We start from the raw sequence: 17,951 nt of genomic DNA, 5'->3' as shown, positions 1-17,951 counted from the left end.
TTATACCGGATTGATGGCGTCTGCCATCCTACCAAAGAGGCTAATGTCTTATACCCTCTAAATTTTTTTCACTGCTCATAGCGTGATCTCGTAGCGGGTCGCCACCGCGGAGCACCTCTCCCAGCACCCACGGCACTTCGATTTAACCGCCGCTGTGGCTCAGTGGCTAAGGCGTTCTGCTGCTGAGCACAAGGGCGTGGGTTCGATTTCCGGGCGCGGCGGCCGCTTTTCTGATGGAGGCGAAAGGCAAAAACGCCCGTGTGTACGAGATTTCGGCGCACGTCAAAGATCCCCAGGTGGTCAAAATTAATCCGGAGCCCCCCACTTCGGCGCGCCTCATCGCCTGCGTTGCGTCGGCGCGTTAAACCCTACAATCAATCAACCTCGATTTCCTCCTCACACTTTTATTATACTCTCCTCCCCCGCTTTCCTCCACACTCTCTCTTCGGTTTCCCTCTCGTTCTCTCGGTTACATCGACAGACGACGAAGAAGAACGCCGCGAAACCATGGGAGCTGCCGCATAAGAGCTGTGCTCCAAAAGAAAACGCGAGAGTATGTTCGAGAACGAGGACTGGACTGTTCTCAGAAATTCGAGTTGCTCATCTCGGGCCCCGTCGAATCCCAAAATCTGCGTCTACTCCAACAACCAGAAGATCCCAGTCGTAAACTTGACTGATTGATTGTAGGGTGTAACGCGCCGACGCAACGCATTCGATGAGGCGCGCCGTAGTGGAGGGCTCCGGATTAATTTTGACCGCCTGGGGATCCTTAACGTGCACCGAAATCTCGTACACACTGGCGTTCTTGCTTTTCGCCTCCATCAGAAAAGCGGCCACTGCGGCCGGGAATCCCAGTCGTAAACAGCATTGGAATCCTCGGCCTGTGACTGCACTCTAATGGTCACAACAAAGAGACAATTCATTTTGAGAAGAGCACTCAGCTCACCATGCGACTAATCTCCAGAGTGACAAACAAGAATAAAGGTATGAAGAAAGACACGCTCATGCGGCCCGTACAAATCTTCGGAATTTGTAAAGTTGCCTACTGCATTCCTTTCTTAATTGCAACTCAAAAATGACGCGAAAGTAAAAATTAATGGTTTAATTAAGATGGTTTGTAATCAAGCAATAGGATTACCAGTTACCACGCCCAACGAACGCTTCGAAGCACTAGGCATGCACAACTCGATTGAATAATTAATCAAAGCGTAAAAAACAGCCCAATTGGAACGCCTGTCTAAAAGCAAAACGGGAAGACGCATTCTGCAGTTACTAGGAACCCGAAGCGGAACTTCCCTCCCAAATGAAGTTGACCTCTCACACGAATGGTGAAAATACACTCGCATCCCACCACTACCAAGAATCATGCACCCAGAGCTGAACGTGGAAAGAAAACGAGCTGGAGCACGAGCCCTTGACAAACGTTTCCGATACCATTGTGAGCCATGGAAGATTGTCTACGTTGACGCTGCCGACTACTACGACGGCGCCACCACAGCCACCATCATGCCCACATCAGTCAGCACAGGAAGGCCAAGAACAAGCACACATTATTAGATCACACAAAGACAGGCGACTCACATACAGGGATATAAATCGCTACAGGTTAGTAAGATGCCAATATCCACCGGCCCATACACCCTTACCAGGAAAGAGGCAGTCACGTGGCGACGGTTGCAGACAAGCACTTTTCCAAGTCCTTTTTCCCTCAACCGTTGCTGCCCAGACCTTTACTCAAACCTCTGCCCTTTGCGCAACAGCAGAGCAGTCCTACAGCACATGATGCGTTCCTGCCATGAGCTCCAAAAAATGCGACCGCCTATAATAGCGAGTCCGATATGAATGCACTTTAAAGATACAGCTCCGTACCGGAGGCACAAGTCACAGCAGTCCGGATGGCCGAAGCCGCCGCGAGGATCCAAGGAAGGAATTCTGGCCGATGGCTGAGGGAGGCTGTACAAGTCCCCCCCCCCCCCCCCCCCCTCTCTCTCTCTCTCTCTCTCTCTCTCTCTCTCTCTCTCTCTCTCTCTCTCTCTCTCTCTCTCTCTCTCTCTCTCTCTCTCTCTCTCTCTCTCTCTCTCTCTCCGCACAAACACTTACACGGCGCATGGCCGAGTGGGGTATTGGCCACAAATCAATCAAAACTCTGGGCCGGCTCGCGAATGCTCTGTGGCTGTCTCAATCAGATGGGTCATTTTCGCGTTTTATGCATTAGACGACTTTATCGGGAAAAGTCCAGTTGTAATCCTGTCATTATCACGATGCATGGTGGACTCTGAAGTAGAGCTGTAGATGCTGTATTAGCGCGCGTAGCAGGCTGTATTAGCGCGCTGAAGTAGGCTGTATTAGCGCGCGTGCGTGCGTGCGTGCGTGCGTGCGTGTGTGCGTGTGCGTGTGCGTGTGTGTGTGTGTGTGTGCGTGCGTGTGTGTGTGTGTGCGTGTGTGTATGTGTGTGTGTGTGTGCGTGTATGTGTGTGTGCGTGAGTGTGTGTGTGTGCGTGTGTGTGTCATCGTGTGAGTACGTTCTGCGTGCACCTGAAGCACGTGCCTCGTTAAGAAAATGTAACGATAACGTGTTGCGCGTTGTTGACTCCTGGTGTACAGCGACCGCCCGTTGTCAGCAAAAACGCCCTTGAAGAACAGTGCAAGCCAGGGCCTTGCCACTTCGAAGCTATGCGTGTTTTTCCTTTTATTCTTTTCTAAGTCGGCGATTGCAAAAGCCTCTTTGCGTTGCCTTGCACTTTACCAAGCAATCTAGTGCGGGTAAACTGGAGACTTTAAACCAGGACTTGCATGGTGTTTAGCTAGAATGCAGTGAAGGCGAAATGACCAAAACAGTCAACTGTTTCGACTCTATATCGTCCGCGCCTTGAAAGCATGAAGAACGTAGTCAACAAGCGTATCCAGCGCTTAGCATAGGGGGTCGCAATGAGTTCAACCAAATCTTACTGCTCTATGAGCCCGTAAGATAACTTGAACGATTTTTGAACGATAACTGGAAACGTGCTTGAACGATTTTTCTGTCGTCCTCGGTCTGGGCCTTGTTTGCGCGTTTGAGGGACGTCCCTCGTGCTATACGGAAAAAACATGGCTGCAGGTAGGCGACCCGTAACTGGTAGGAATTTCTCATTGGGAAAGAAATGAAGGCCCCACTACTCGAAAATAGGGAGAAATACGGTTGCAGGTAGGTGACTCGTAACTGGCAGAAATTTTTTTGGGGAAAAATAAATGTCTCACTACTCGAAAAGCGGGCATCGGGATGACAAAAAAAAGATTCCGAAAATGGGCGACGGCACAAATATTAAAAAAAAGTGTGAATTCGGGTCTGGGATTCGTACCCCGTACATACGGAATGCAGCTCGATCGCGGATCACTTCCAACATAGACCACCCTATATTAAATGTACTTCGCCGATGGTGGTAGCCGGACTTTTTTAGGTCTGTTTAGGGGGATTCCTAACCAGAAGAGAGCGCTCTAAAGCGCTGTTTTTTTCTGCTTGCACTATCCTTCCCGCCGATTTGCTGACATCAGTTATGACGACACACTGGCAAGCCTGCAAGAGTAAATTACATAGAGTTTCTTACTATACACACTAGAGAGGAATCTGGCGTTAGCGTCTATGTGGCTCATATGAAAGCCGTCTGTGTTGTTATGGGCCGCCATTATATAGCGCGCTCGCCTTGGTTTTGTCATTGGCTTGGATTGAAACGTTTTAGTGGTCGTATATGCGAACACAGTGCCACAAAAATGCAAAGAATAGTGTGTTTATCATATAAGTGTAAAATAAAACAGGCTGGTTTTAAAGCTAATGAAAAAGGAAGTAAAGCGTACTGCCGGAACGGTTTTGCCGAATATTGTGCAGGCCAAGCTGGCAGTTACCAACAATGTTAATATTAGGGGGGAAACTCATTAGATAATCTTGGTTTATTAATTTTACCATTGTTTCAAATAATATATTGTTTGAAGAGCTTGGAAATGTTTTTGAGCGTGCCTATGAAAACGTTGCCTTCGGGGTAAACCGGTGCACCGACCGTCAGCTACAGTTTAACAAAACTTGTTGCTGAGCGAGTTGGTTCATGCTTGAAGCAAAAGGAAAACGTGGCGTTAAACAGTCGCGGATAGGACGGACACAGGAGCCCGTATCTGTCGTATCTTGTCTTCGTCGAAGTACGTTTGGTTTCTTTTTTTTTTCCGTCAGCTACAACTTTCGCGGCAGCATATTACCCGCTCAGTGATACGTTCTTTCACTCCGGCATGACCAACGTTAGGTACGATCACGCACTGCCTGCTCTTTCACCGAACACGCAGTTGCCACGGCTCACTGATAACACAAAACAGGGTCGATTTCTGCTACCTCGTAACTCGTAGACGTGTTAATGCATAGCGAAGAAAGCAAATCCTAAAAGCCGCGCTTAAGAAACCAATTGCCATGCCAAGCCCAAGCCAGGAGCGGTGGTCTTCCCATAACCCTCCACGACGACATGGATTCCCAAGTGCGGTTTCCTCTGTAGCTTACTTACTAAGAAACTCAATGGTAAATTAAGCGGGTTTCTGGCGTATTTAATCTATAACCTGCGCGTGCCACCATCATCTTCGTCATCAACAACAAAATCAACGGGAAACCTAAGCCCGCCTTATGCCGTAGTGAATGCGAAAGAAGCATCAGTGTATTTTGAGGGCTCCTGCATGTTCAGAGCCGAGAGAAGCGGAGTAGGCCGCAGCGCAGGTAGGGAGGGCGGCATTGCGCAGCTTGATCGGGCTCGAAGGTGACTGCTGCGCCGTTGTGTGAAGCAGTGGCAGAAGTTTGCTTCATTTCTGACCATCAACCATTTCCCAGGCCACTGCACACCCCATTACCTAATGAAGATTTATAATGCGGACATTTCTGAGCGTGCTTTACGGAGCCACACGTAGTGTGGCAGCCAATGGAAATTGTCTCTCGCGTTTCGTGGGCGCTGGTTTTTTTTCAAGCACCTAATGCTTTAGCATTATTGTTAATGCTATTCGTAAAATTATTGAAAACAAAAATTCCGAAGTCACTGCATGAAAGCACATTCCAAATTGCTGTGACGTCACTTCGGAGCAGAGATTGGTTGGCGGCTGCGTACGGTGGACGTGGTGGAGAGACATTAATGAGCCCAAAAATTGGGAAAGGGAAGGGAAAGAAGGGTAGTCTTCGTCGGTTCTTCCCCGTCAGCTGACGGCTAGGAGTTTGGGCGCTTTAGCGGCGTATTCGGCCAGTTCGACGAGAGTCTTTTGGACCTTTGGACCAGATTTGAGCAAACACGCAGAAATCGAATTGCTACTGTGTCCTAAAGAAGATTTTTTGGATTGTAAAGACTGAGCAAAATATTCGACTGCACAAGCCGCCATGCCAGACTGCCACCGTCTGAGCTACGGGTGCGCCGCGGGGCATTTGAGGCGGGTCAGTTTGTAATGGGGGGTGGTGTTCTTGTATGCCAACAGCCGATGCCTGTGCTCTGTATCGAATAGGAGCTCAACTTTATCGCAGCAATCCCGGATAGCGAATCGTGTGATTGCTTCGTGAGCATGTTCGCATCCTGGTAGTGATTACAGGGCCTGTGCGTTAATCGGGCGTACATGTCGGAGTTGACAGCCAGTGTAAGTAGCGAATTAGGTAAGCGTGAGGCTAGATGCGGTCGAACTCAAAATTTTGAAGGGCTTAGAGTCACTGAGAACTCTTAGGTGGTGTGGAAGCAAGCGTCGTCTTCAAGAAAGGGGGGGGGGGGTCAAACTGCAAGCTACAGCATTTCTGTGGTGACCCACTACTGTTAAGTGAGGCAGTCCGCAGCATCCGCATAGACGACGTAGTGTTCCTTCACTATAGGCGTCGGTTTAGGAAGGTTACTCTAAATTTCTGCGGTTAACCTTTTACTCAGGGTGAATGTTCTTAGGTAGTGGGGAAGTATGTATATTCGCCAGCTGCGATTCACTGGTGGTTACTTTGTCTTCGTATTTGGAGAGGGAAGGGATGGGGAGAGTTTGCAAAATGGGACGACTGGGGGGACGCTACTGGGCAGTCTTTGCTACTGTGCAAGTCGTTGCGCTTCAATAAGTTCTCCAAGGGTGTTGCAGCGAGCATCCCCATCGCAGCGAAGTGCTCTGTGAAGGTGCAGACTGGAATGCCAAGGGCCTGTTTGTAGGCTTTTCGTATGATGCAGTTCGGGTTATCTTGTTCGCTGTTCTTGAAGGGTAGGAAGGTCGCCACATATGCGATGTTTCTGATAACAACGACGTGTATCAGGCGCAGGAGGTCGGCCGTGATGCTTGTGTGCGATGCAGGCCGTTATTTCTGCACTTGTTCGTAGTGCCCGGACTCTTCTCGCATTTGAGCTGTCAGCTTGAATGCGAAGGCCCAATACCCGAATGCGCTATACGGGACGGACGGGTTTGTTGGGGGTAAGTCTCGCTTCCCTTGGCCTCGGAAGGGTTATTGGCAGAGAAGTATTTATGAATTTATGACATCTGCTGGTAGTACGCCTAGCCCTTAGGAGTGACGTAGTCGTAAACGATGTTGATAGCACATTGAAGTATGCCCTGGAAATCTCTATCGCCGCCTTCTGCATTCCGCAAGGTGATGTCATCGGCATGTAAACTTCGAATAAAGGTCACTTGTGGTAATTTGATCATCGTGACGTTGAACAGGAAGGGAGAAAGGACAGAGCCTTGTGGTATACCTCGGCAGCCCGTATAAATGATGTCTGATTCGGTCACCCCAAAGTAATGTGTGCGGTTGAATTCGCGAGAAATTATTTGCAGCACATGTCCCCACGCCAGAAAGATTAGCGAGTATGGCACCGTGATGGACGTGGTAAAAGGCTTTCGTAAGATCCAGCGTACAGAATAAACTGCGTGTCATGGGGTGAGGAGGCTATTTTTCAAATATTTGGTGTTGGAGACAGAGCATGACATATAGTGAGTTGAGAGTTGGGAACGAAAACCGACCATTGTATGTGGGCAGAGTTGTTGGGTTTCCATGCAGTGGTTCAGGCGGGCAAGACCCCATTTTCGAACAGCTTACGCGGCATGATGTTAAGGAGGTTGGCCGTTTCCCGGGTTTGGGTGTCATGGTTATCTTAGCTATTTTCCATACTGGTGGGAGTTTCCCACTTCCCCAGAAATTAACCTAGCAGGTGAGGGTGTTCGGCGAGCTATCGTCGAGCTTTCTTAGTAGATTGTTATAGTGGAGTACAAGTTAAGCACGGCATCAGAGCATGTAGTGTACCACTCCGCCGCAGAGAGTACCCGCGACTTTAAAGCGCGCTACCTTTAGAAAAAAATTGCGCTAATGCGCAACACCATCTTCTTTTCTCATTTAGTTAGACATACACTCCCCTACACTCTTACACTAACAAGAATTTATTTTCGTCTATTTTAACTATGTGCGTCACCAAATACTTGCAGTAACGATCTGTTCGCACCATGCGGCGGTACAGGCTGTTGTGGTGATACACCGCAAGCGAAACTTGCTTTGTCGTTCGAGTTGCGCCTGAGTATAGTAAGGCCACCAGGGCCTGGCAGGGTTGAACCTACAGGTTTTTCATGGCCGGCCTGGCTTCACCCATGGTTATAGTATGGTTCTGTATCGTTAATGTGCACACATAGGTCTTGAGGGGCACGTAATAACTCCTGATCGGTCCCCTCGCATGTGTGGCGAATAGGGCGTTGCGCTGGGTGGTCTTCCCACCGTCAGGTTCGATACGGATGCGGAGGAGGTGGTTCCAGGTGTGGGCAGCGCGCGTCTGAGCATCCATGCGATTAGTGTTTGCCGGGAGAGGTTAATGGTGTGGGTCACATGTTATGTGGGGAGTTAAATTCCCATGTAATTAAAAGGAGGCGGCGCTGTTCGGGTCCTGCTGAAGGAGTGGAATTTGTTGGGGCTGCTGTAAACAGTCACAACAAAGACTTTACAAGTCTGCTGATTCTTATCGAAAAAATTTCAATCAGCACGTGGTAGGGCTTGTAGATGCCTGTTTTTTTGTAGCATAAGTGGCATCTATTTTTTTGGCGGGCGGGGTAGCTCCTCTTCGGTTACGTGTGGAAGTGGAGGGTGTGTTGTTACAGGGAAGATATCCGATGAGTTTAGAGGGACCATATGGTACCTAAATATCGATATCATCCGGGTCGTTGGAAGTGAGGGTATGCACATGCTGAAGGAGGTTCTTTGCGACATGGTTGAGAGAGAGAGAGAATAAACGTTTATTTAAATCAACGGGGGGGTTGTGCTGAAGCTTGAAGGAGGCGTCCTCAGTCCATTTCTTTGGGAAATGTCTACAAAGACTATCGTCTTTTGACGACATTTGCAACGAAAGGAATAGATACGCGGCCATTTTTTTTTTTTTTTGCCCGATCGCGGAAGCCGGTCTATGGAGCGAGTGGGACGCTTCTACGGCAAAGAGGCGTGCGTTTGTGGGTGCGCGTGTGCGTGCGAGTGCGCACGATCGTGTGTTAATTGCTTGGCAAGCGTTTCTACTTATGAAGAAAGCATCGGTGTTTTGCTCCCCGATGGCACGCAAGGCAAAGCGCTGGGGCCCCTCGAACACTATGATCACGGAGTTAGTTTTCCCCGTTCGGCACACTTGTAATGTCGTGGGCTTTTTCGGATAAACGAGGCTGCGGAAGATGTGCGCGTGTCATAGTGGGTTGTATTGCTTATGACCGCTGGGGTGTTCTCTTCTGCCGCACATTACAGGTGAAAGAAGTATAAGCAAACATGATGAACTGCCCAACGCAGCCAGAAATAGGACGAGGACGAATTCAGTTTAGTGCAAGTTGCCACGTCAACGCAAACCATCGTGTTGGCTATTTATTTGCCAGCGGCGATTGTTGCCGTTTAGTTGTAAGGCTCATTTTTGCACCGTAATAGTTAGTTTCTCGTAGACGTCCGGTATGTGTACGCAGGCTAGTGCCTATCTGAAATTCACTGGAGTACCAGGTAAACTCCGTAACGAATACGCCGCTCGGCGTTGAATCTCCTTCAAAGAACACGAAGCAACCTTTTCCGTTAGAAAAAAAATCAGATGTGGTCATAACGGCTGCGTTTTTTAAGGATATATGAATTACGCATGCATGCCTGCAAGCGAAAAGTTCTTCGTACGTTATTTCCTTGTTGGTCGATTTATCCGTGTTTATCCGTAAAAAAATTGTCCTTACGGGATCGAAATCCTGAAGGGTAAGGATGTCGATGAGAGAGCGAAGAGTACACAATCGTGTGAACAGGGAGCTTGCGTTGTCCTTGCTGGCCGTGTAGAGGGATCTTGATGACTCTTCTCATAAGTAACTACGTGCGTGTGTCATGAATTCCGCCGCCTTTGCTCATTTTATTATTTATATCGCCATGAAAAGTTAGCCACGTCGCTGGTCCGGTTACACAGTCGGGCATTGTGGGGCCCTGGTCAGACCCGCATGCAGTGTTCAAACAAGGCGTTCAAGGCAGTGCTGGTGTTCTTGAAAAGCAGCGGTTTGGCAGCTGCGTTGTAGCCCAAGCCCGTTGTGTGATCCATTCAACATGTACTCTACATGGTATGGGCATTTTTTGTAGCGTGAGCTACACTGGCCGAGGTTGAGCAGTTTCGCGTGGCTCCTGGAGAGCTCTGCTGCGCATGCGCATGGAGCAGTGACGTCTCGCGGCGCACAGCTGGCGCGCCGGAGCCGCCTGTCTCTCTCTCAAATTGCATGTATACATAGGCAAGATTGAACTCCATCGCGTAAGTCACGGGGGCTGAGGTGATTGAATGCTTCGGTTGAAAGCAAGCGGAAATCGGCTCTTCAAACCACCCCTCCCCTTTTTTTCCCCTGACGACCATATGTTGTGTGTGTGTGCGTGTGTGTGGAGTTGCAGATAGCATACTCCTAAATTGGCCCAGGTTTGACAGACTGGGGGCGTGATAGCGGCGTGAGCACTAATTTCTCGCAATCTTTATTGGAGAGAAAGATAGGAAGCGAACGTATATATATTTTAGTGGGTGTTGTCGGAACTTGTGGCGTGTAGTGCTGCCTCGCTTATTTGTCTGCCGCCTGTTGCTTTCGCGTTTGTATCTATGTTATCCCGCGATCGCGCTGACGGCCACATCTGTTGGCAATTAAGCCAAAAAGTATCTCTACGAAATTTTGTGTAGTTAGCCATAAAGCGTGGTGACGTCAGTATGCACTTAAAATATTTGTAGTAGCGCACCGTGCACGGGTGCCAACGGGAATGCTAGTTTTTTATCGTTAGTAATTTCGCGCATCACATATTCAGGTCAGGAGTTATTGTAATTGGTAAAAGAAGACAGTCTGCTAGTAAAGTTAGCTTGTCGGCATTTAACTTAATAATTTAGGATATCAGCATTTGTCATATGTCACGGCTGTCATATCTTTGTGCCTGTCCAACGAAAAAAAAAGATGCTTCAGACTTCAGCGCTAATTTCCGTCGTTTCGTGGTATCCGCCAACCAGTCGTCAGTACCCAGTTATACTGTAGCCGCATCGTCTGGGCCTTGTAACGTCCACACGGATACGAGCTGTTTTTCGCCTAAAGGAGCTGCGGTATACAAGCGCGCAAAAAAGCACAACCAGAACTGAGATCGCCTCTTCCCCTTCAATTTTCTTACGCTTATTTCCTTTTCTATTCCCGCAATATGTCCGCAGCAGTCCATTACCCGGCAGGAAGTGATATTGCGAACAGCATGGGACTCAGTGACCGTCCTTGGGGCACTCCATGCTGCCCCTCTTGGGCGCAGTCGCTGTCCCGCAAAGCCCACAATTCCCGGTCGCTCCACTACTCCTAAAATTGTTATCTTTAAACTACTTTGTGATAACGAATGTGGTTAAGTATCTTTCTTTTCTGCCCCCTTCTCGACCAGACTGACGGCCCCGGGAGAGTGGTCTTCACACCGACGCTCGAAATGAGTCTGCGCGCAAACGGCGAGTCTTCCTCCGAGGTCCCTGGTTCCCCTCCTGCCGCTGGTGATGGCGGAGGGGACCGGTCTTTCTCGACAAGTGTACCACACGGGGACGGTCAGGGACCCTTAATGGAACCCAGCGAGGACTCCGGGATCCTGGCAACTACGCGAATCGACGACATCGGCTCGGCCGAAGCCCGGCCTTCCCTGGGCCGCCGTGTGCTCGACGCCGTGCTCGTGGCAAGACTGGAGATCTTTCTGGCGTTGTTCGTGCTCTCTCGGTTCATGGCGATGACTCCCATACAGGTACGTCTGTTAGCAGGGTCTAGGTTGCACGAAAATGAATATGGGGTTTCTGTACCCGCACAATGCGTCAAATACCGGAAACCTTGTCGTTTTCGTCGTTTTATTTTTTTAATGTATGATTTTGTGCACGCATATGTATGTATAATAGCCGAGCAGCCCTTGAAGCAGGCGGTAATGGGCATATGTAGCGTCGGTTTGTTCTAACGTAAGTTTATAGTGAGCGACCTTCCATATGTGCATACTTGCCGTCTACAGAATAGCCATTTTCATAATAGCCGAGTTTTTGTTAAACGTTAAGTCGAAATAAGCGAGGCCTGAACTGTTTGCTGGGCATACACGGCTGCTTTATTTTTTTTATTTTACCTCACAATTTATTTATGTATGCGGGAAACGAGGAGCTCCGGGGCTCCATGAAGAAGAGCTGCGTGTGGAGATTGAGATTTTTTAAGAGCAAGCAAGCGCACGCCCGGACGTGAACAAGTCCGTCGCGACGACTGAGGAAACAAAACGATTTGTTCATAGTCACTTGTCCCTTTTCTTCAAGTTTTCCCACTCGTCGTGTGTGGGTGAATGGACCTCTCGTTACAGGACCTGCTTCTCCAAAAAGTCTGCCTCAACCGGCTCGAGTACAACGCCAGCATCTGCTCCCACTTGGACGACCACGAGAGCATCAAGAACAAGGCCGAAAAGATCGCCAGCATGACGAGCATGCTGCGCACCGTGATCTCTTTCGCACCGTCCGCAGTCATCGCCATCTTCATCGGTCCCTGGTGCGACAAGTACGGCTACAGGACGCCGCTCATCACCTCCATGATCGGCTTCTTGATGAGCACGGCCCTGACCCTGATGACGGTGTACCACATGGCGATGCCTCTGTACGTCAACATCCTGTCCGTAATACCGGACGGCTTCAGCGGGGGCTTCATCGCCGTCTTCACTGCCATCTACAGTCAGGCGACCATCACCACGGACGAAAAGATGAGGAGGGCCCGGTTCTTCGCGCTGAACCTCGCCATGTCGCTCTGCTCGCCGCTGGCCAGCTACACCGGCGGACAGCTGTACGGCCACTACGGCTGGAAGATGGTGCTGTACGTGTCGTTCATCATAGCGACTGTGAGTCTCCTGTGGGCGTCGTTCGTCATCAAGGATATCGTGAAGCCCGAGCACGCCAACGACGGACTGGCCCTCAAGATTCGCAACCTGTTCCAGCTGAAGAATCTCGCGGAGGGCTTCAAGAGCTCGATGAAGCCCAGGCCTAACAGAGGGAGGACCCAGCTCTGGTGTCTCTTTGGGGCCATCTGCTGCGTCGTGTTCGACCTGGCATGTGAGTGTCACGTCGCCCCTGTACACCTGCAGGGGTGTCTTTATTCCGTCCCAACATTGAGTGCTTTGCTAAACAGCGAACAACTTCAATTTTCTCAAAGGGGATCGACACTTCAGATTTAGGACATGTCCGTTAAAGGATGATTACCCTGAGTTTAAAAATGGCATTGCATGGCTGTTTTTGCTGATGACCACTGGTCAAACAGTCTTACGAACGCTGATTCCGAAAGCTTCCTGTCACTACGTAATGTAAAAGTGCGAGATATAAATCCTTCACGAGGGGCCTGCAAGAAAATGTTTGCTTCTTGCGCGAATGAACACTGTATAAGGAGGGTAGGAAGGACGGACATGAATGTCCTGCAGCGGTAAAATGAAATGATAGAAACAAATCGAAACCGACAGGAAATGAAGTTCTTTTTTATACAGCTGTAACCACTGACAAGGCGAAACAAGATTTTTCGGCCCTATCGGGCTAAAAAACGAAGCGATTGGCTTATAAACCAATCGTTTCGGTTCCGCTAATTGATTCGTTCATTGAGCTCATTAGCTTATGTTAGAACGATATCCTTTAATGCATCTTCGGGAAAAAAGTAGGATACATGCCTCGAAATTTTCTGTTGGGGAAGTAGTGCGATAATTTCTAACGTTGTGATCAATAGCGACATTTCCTCTAGCTTGGCCCACGGTCTCTTCTGCCCGGAGACGTCGTTGCTAGTGCGTCCGTGAATCGCCAGGCGGGTTTTCCAGTGAGTTTTACAGCGGTCAGTGCCTGTATAGACCCTACGGCGGTGGTCTCCAGAGAAGTGGTGACGTTACGAGTGCGTCTGTGGACCACCCGGGCTTTCCAGTAGGTCCCAGCAGCGTTAGTTTTCAACAGGCGAGCTGGTGAAGAGAGAGGGAAGCCCTTTAGCGACGGATGCGCTCTAACAAATCCGAAGCATCTAGGGGCAGAACCAGGCGCACGGCGCGTCCTAAAGGCAGTTTCCCCGGTAAAACAAACACACACACACACTGAAAAAAAAACGAATAAGCGTGTACCTGGAAATTATGATTTCGAGACGATGCATTTCCAAGTTAATGTTCGCGCCCTGTACAGCAAATACCTACCACCGCATGATGTCCGAATATGGTATCGCATTCGTCGGTGTCCCTTGCGGCGCATCGGGAGTAAACACGGAGGTCACGCGCATTCGAGGCGTGCGACACGCTACAATGGGAATATTCACTCTCCCAGACACTGTCACACATAGGATGAGGGTATAGGATAGACTTTATGAGGATATATGTTAGAAAGAGAGAAGACCAGCGCGGACGAAGAAATTTTGACACTGTGTGCTTCATGTTGTTCGATGTAGAGCATCAAAATCTACACATAAAGCTGCGCAAGAGCGTTCGTGGCATCATTTGCATGGTATCAGGCGGGTACGCATCCGCATTTCATTTGTAACTACCCCCGCTTGTTCCCCACCCCCCTGTTCTGCAGCTCTGGGCATCGGCTACTACTTCGCCCGCAAAATGTACTCGTGGACGGTGTCGCACTACACCATGGTGTCCTCGATGTCGTCCATCATCAGCGTGGCCATGAGCGTGCCCATCATCTACCTCTTCGTGCGCGTCTTCAAGATCTCCGACCCGGCTATGGCCCTCATTGGGGCGTGCTTCGCGGCAGCTCAGATGTTCACCCTGGGACTCTCCTTCAAGGAGTGGATCTACTACCTGCGTAAGTGTGGCGTCGTGGCCGCCATTTTATGTATTGTAACGTGAGCTACACTGGCCGAGGTTGAGCAGTTTCGCGTGGCTCCTGGAGAGCCGCGCTGCGCATGCGCGAGGAGCAGTGACGTCTCACCGCGCACAGCTGGCGCGCCGAAGCCGCCGCGATTGGACCGGATCGGTTTGGAAATCGTTTAGCAGCAGTAAGCATGATAATCAGCTAATCCTAGACAATCAGAAAACCTAAGAATAACCAGCTGAACCTTAGCTCACGCTACGTATATCCTGGCATAGCCGAGCTAAGCCACTGCTAATTTTTCTTCCTTAAACCGAGTGCCTTGTGCTGGGTGCCTTTGTAACGAACCAGAAAAGGCGTACCCTGAAGAGCGGCATTGCACTATACACTGCGGTCGATCACTTGCGGTTCATGTCGTGCAGTCATACTAAACCATGCCTCGCCAAAGAACGCCATGATCACTGCGATTAACGCCTCCTCATGCTGACTTCTGGTCGTAGGCAAGGGACTCCTGCGCCTCCTGAACTTCCTAATGGCCCGAAATAGCGTTATATAGTTATGGGACCGAAGCAGACGAGAACATTCTTTTGCGTCCTCCTCGACAATATGGTTTGTCACGTGCTGCAGTCACTAGAGCTCTTGTTACACGGTAGCGATATCTGTACACGAGGCTCATAGCGGGATTGGATAAATGCGAGGAAAGTCGTGTAGAAGAAGAATAGCTGAGTCGTAAAAGAATATGTAGCCTTAGAGGGTAACACACCAGGTGTCGTAGGTGAAGACCTCAGAGAAGAGCGGATATAGAAGATCCCTTGTGGCTGGCGTTTTCGCGCGTTCGAATACAATTTTCGGTGGAGCGACTGGAATGGCAAGGAATTGTGACCATTGTAACATAAATTATACAATTCGCCTAGAACTTTTAGTGTGAACATCGGGTGAGAACACGAGTAGCCAGACTTTGACTCCGTCCGTCGTCTTCGTCGCGTTCTTTCGTCGTGGATGGTTGTAATCTGGAGGTTATAGGTGACGTGGACCTTCAGTATCGCTGTGAAATCATGCGATAGCTAACCGACGCTTCCAGACGACCGGCGTCGGTGCGCGTGGCTGACCGTGGGGCAAATGTTTTGTCGTATGTATACAACATTTGCGGACTGTTCTGGTAATTTATTCTTGCAATATATATATATATATATATATATATATATATATATATATATATATATATATATATATATATATCACAAAAGTTAAAATTATTTTGTAACTGTAACTGATTCGACGGGCCAAACCGACAGTTACAAAATAATTTTAACTTTTGTGATATATATATATATATATATATATATATATATATATATATATATATCACAAAAGTTAAAATTACTTTGTAACTGTCGGTTTGGCCCGTCGAATCGCAGACCGTCGCAGACAATCGAAGACGGTAATGTTCACCTAAGCCTCCAACTACAAAAAATAAAAACAGAAAACCCAAAGAAATGCGCCTTACTTTACTGTTATGGCGTGTTTTTACTCCCTATCTCTGTTTCGTCAATTTTGCTGCGCTTTACGTATTTTCACATTCGGCAAAGCGTTACAAGCCAAGCCAAGCTAACTGCGAAGGAAAGCGAGAAAGTGGGAGAAGGTAGGATGAGCCGGTTGGAATTTCGGCCGGGAGAGGGGGTAATACGCAGTTATTCCCTGATCGCTAAGCAAGCTGTCTCGGGCTGATCGGGCTACATGCAAGGCGACGGGTCTTGTCCCTGCTGGAACAGTGAGTTCTCGAGCTGCTTCGTTGCCTGCCCCCAGCCCTGTAATGGGTAGGAGTCCAAATAAGCTCCATAAAGTCGGTAACGGGATTTCGAACAAGAATGTGGAGCGCCTGAGGATAGGTGGCATAAGTTTTGAATAGCTGTTTCCGAATCAGAGGTGATGCTTTTGTGGGTTGGCCGCTGCGTTGGTGCTAGGGTTGATTGCCGCTTCTGCCACCGTTGCCGGCTGACGGGTGTGCATTGTGAGCGAGGTGAGGGGTGCGGCCGCCACAGCGAACGCGCCGTAGTATCTGTAGTCGGCCGCGTCTACGTAAAGCGTGCTCGGCTTAACAGGATATTTCTCGGTCAAGGCCCCTGCTCGCTGTTCCGCGCGTATGTGGTTGTGCACTGGGTGCATATTGCGTGGAAGAGGGCGAATGAGGAGGCGTGCATGAGTGCTTGGGGGAATGGGTACTTTCGGAACAGTTGTTAGCGGAGTTCGCATCGTATACCTATGCATGATCTGTCGACCAGTGGGTGTTGTCGATGCACGTTTAAGCTGATTGAGTTGTGGACCACGACCAATACTTCTGCAGTGTTGTAGATGCCCAGTTTGTTTCAGTCTGGCAGTGCAAGCGCTGTGGGGTAACTGCAACGTCGTGTTGTATACCCGTCGAACGAGAGTTTCTTTCAATGCGTAGCATTCCTTACCGAGTACCGCACAGCCAGGACCGTGTAACGCCCTGCATTTCCACGAAAACGCGGATATCGCGGAAGTTCAACCTGTAATCGCTATAATGGCGTAAATGGAGATAACTGGGCGAACGAAATTTTGAAAAACTAAAAAAATAAGAATAAAGAAAACTACGAAAAAGGGTGAAACGTGTAACGTCCTTCGTTTCCACAATAATGCAGATTTCGCGAAAGTTCCACGTGTAGCCATTATAATAGGGTAAATGGAGATAATTGGTTGAACAAAATTTTGAAAAACCTAAAAAATAACAAAAATATGAAAAGATGCGGAAAATGGCAAACCGTACAACAACCTGCATTTCCACAATAATGCAGATTTCCCGAAAGTTCTAAATGTAATTGATGTAATAACGTAAATGGATATAATTGGGCGAACAAAATTTTGAAAAACCAAAAAATAAGAACAATATTAAGCGATTACGGAAAATGGCAGTCCGTATAACGCCCTGCATTTCCACAATAATGCAGATTTAGCGAATGTTCCACTTCGAGTCGTTATAATAGCGTAAGTGGAGATAATTGGTCAGACAGGATTTAAAAAAAGAAAAAAAAAGACTTTAGAAACTCACTCAAGACAAGCGGCATAAGAATGCTACGCATTAGCAGATAATTCTCCGGATTTCTGCAGAATTTTCTTTGCCCACTCCGCTTGGGGGGGATTGAGGTATGAGAGAGTACGTGATGCGACTTCTTTAAAATGTCTGAATGAGGTGGATTCTATCTGCTTCTTTAAGCGTCGAATTCCCGCGTCGCCCCATCCCTGTGCTACGCATCGACATTAGGGAAAGCGAGTTATAAACCGGGAATTACGGGAAGCGTCACGAAAGAGGCTTCACGAAAAAGTCGTCGCGAATTTCTTGCGACACTGTCAGAGGTAGGTTCCGTGGATCCGAAAGTCGCCTCCTGAAAACTGAGGATATCAGGCGCCCGATATCGGGCACCCGATATCTTGCTTTACTGTGTCGTCGCACAACGGCGACACAGTTTCGCTGAACGCAACTTGTGGGCGTGTACCTCGAGTGGATAGTGTAATGTATCCGTAAGACAAGGAAAGTCGGGCTCCAATTTTATCTCTGTTCTTTTTTTCTTCTTACAATCGTGTGAAGGAGGAATGAACGTCGTTGTATCCACTGATAGTGGTCGAGTGGTTTTGGCGTCCCACCCGCGATAGTCAGTGCCGAGGACCAACTCC

General features: G+C 48.8%; 1 protein-coding gene across 5 annotated transcripts in view; it reads left to right on the top strand.

Annotated features, from left to right (window-relative positions):
- LOC144163340 (putative peptidoglycan muropeptide transporter SLC46) overlaps window positions 1-17,951 on the top strand; it is a 47,568-nt gene that overhangs the window by 13,863 nt on the left and 15,754 nt on the right. For all 5 annotated transcript variants that reach the window (XM_077694277.1, XM_077694278.1, XM_077694279.1 and 2 more), the window contains exons 2-4: window positions 10,865-11,209; window positions 11,798-12,533; window positions 14,016-14,252. In XM_077694277.1, the coding sequence (XP_077550403.1) occupies window positions 10,865-11,209; window positions 11,798-12,533; window positions 14,016-14,252 (1,318 nt within the window). The remainder of the gene's footprint in view (window positions 1-10,864; window positions 11,210-11,797; window positions 12,534-14,015; window positions 14,253-17,951) is intronic.

Source organism: Haemaphysalis longicornis, unplaced genomic scaffold, assembly GCF_048455015.1.
Source record: "Haemaphysalis longicornis isolate Haplotype H1 unplaced genomic scaffold, Haemaphysalis longicornis Haplotype H1 scaffold_12, whole genome shotgun sequence".
Classification (NCBI taxonomy): Eukaryota; Metazoa; Arthropoda; class Arachnida; order Ixodida; family Ixodidae; genus Haemaphysalis; species Haemaphysalis longicornis.
The sequence above is the reverse complement of the archived record's forward strand: the minus strand, read 5'-3'. Positions and strand labels throughout refer to the sequence as shown.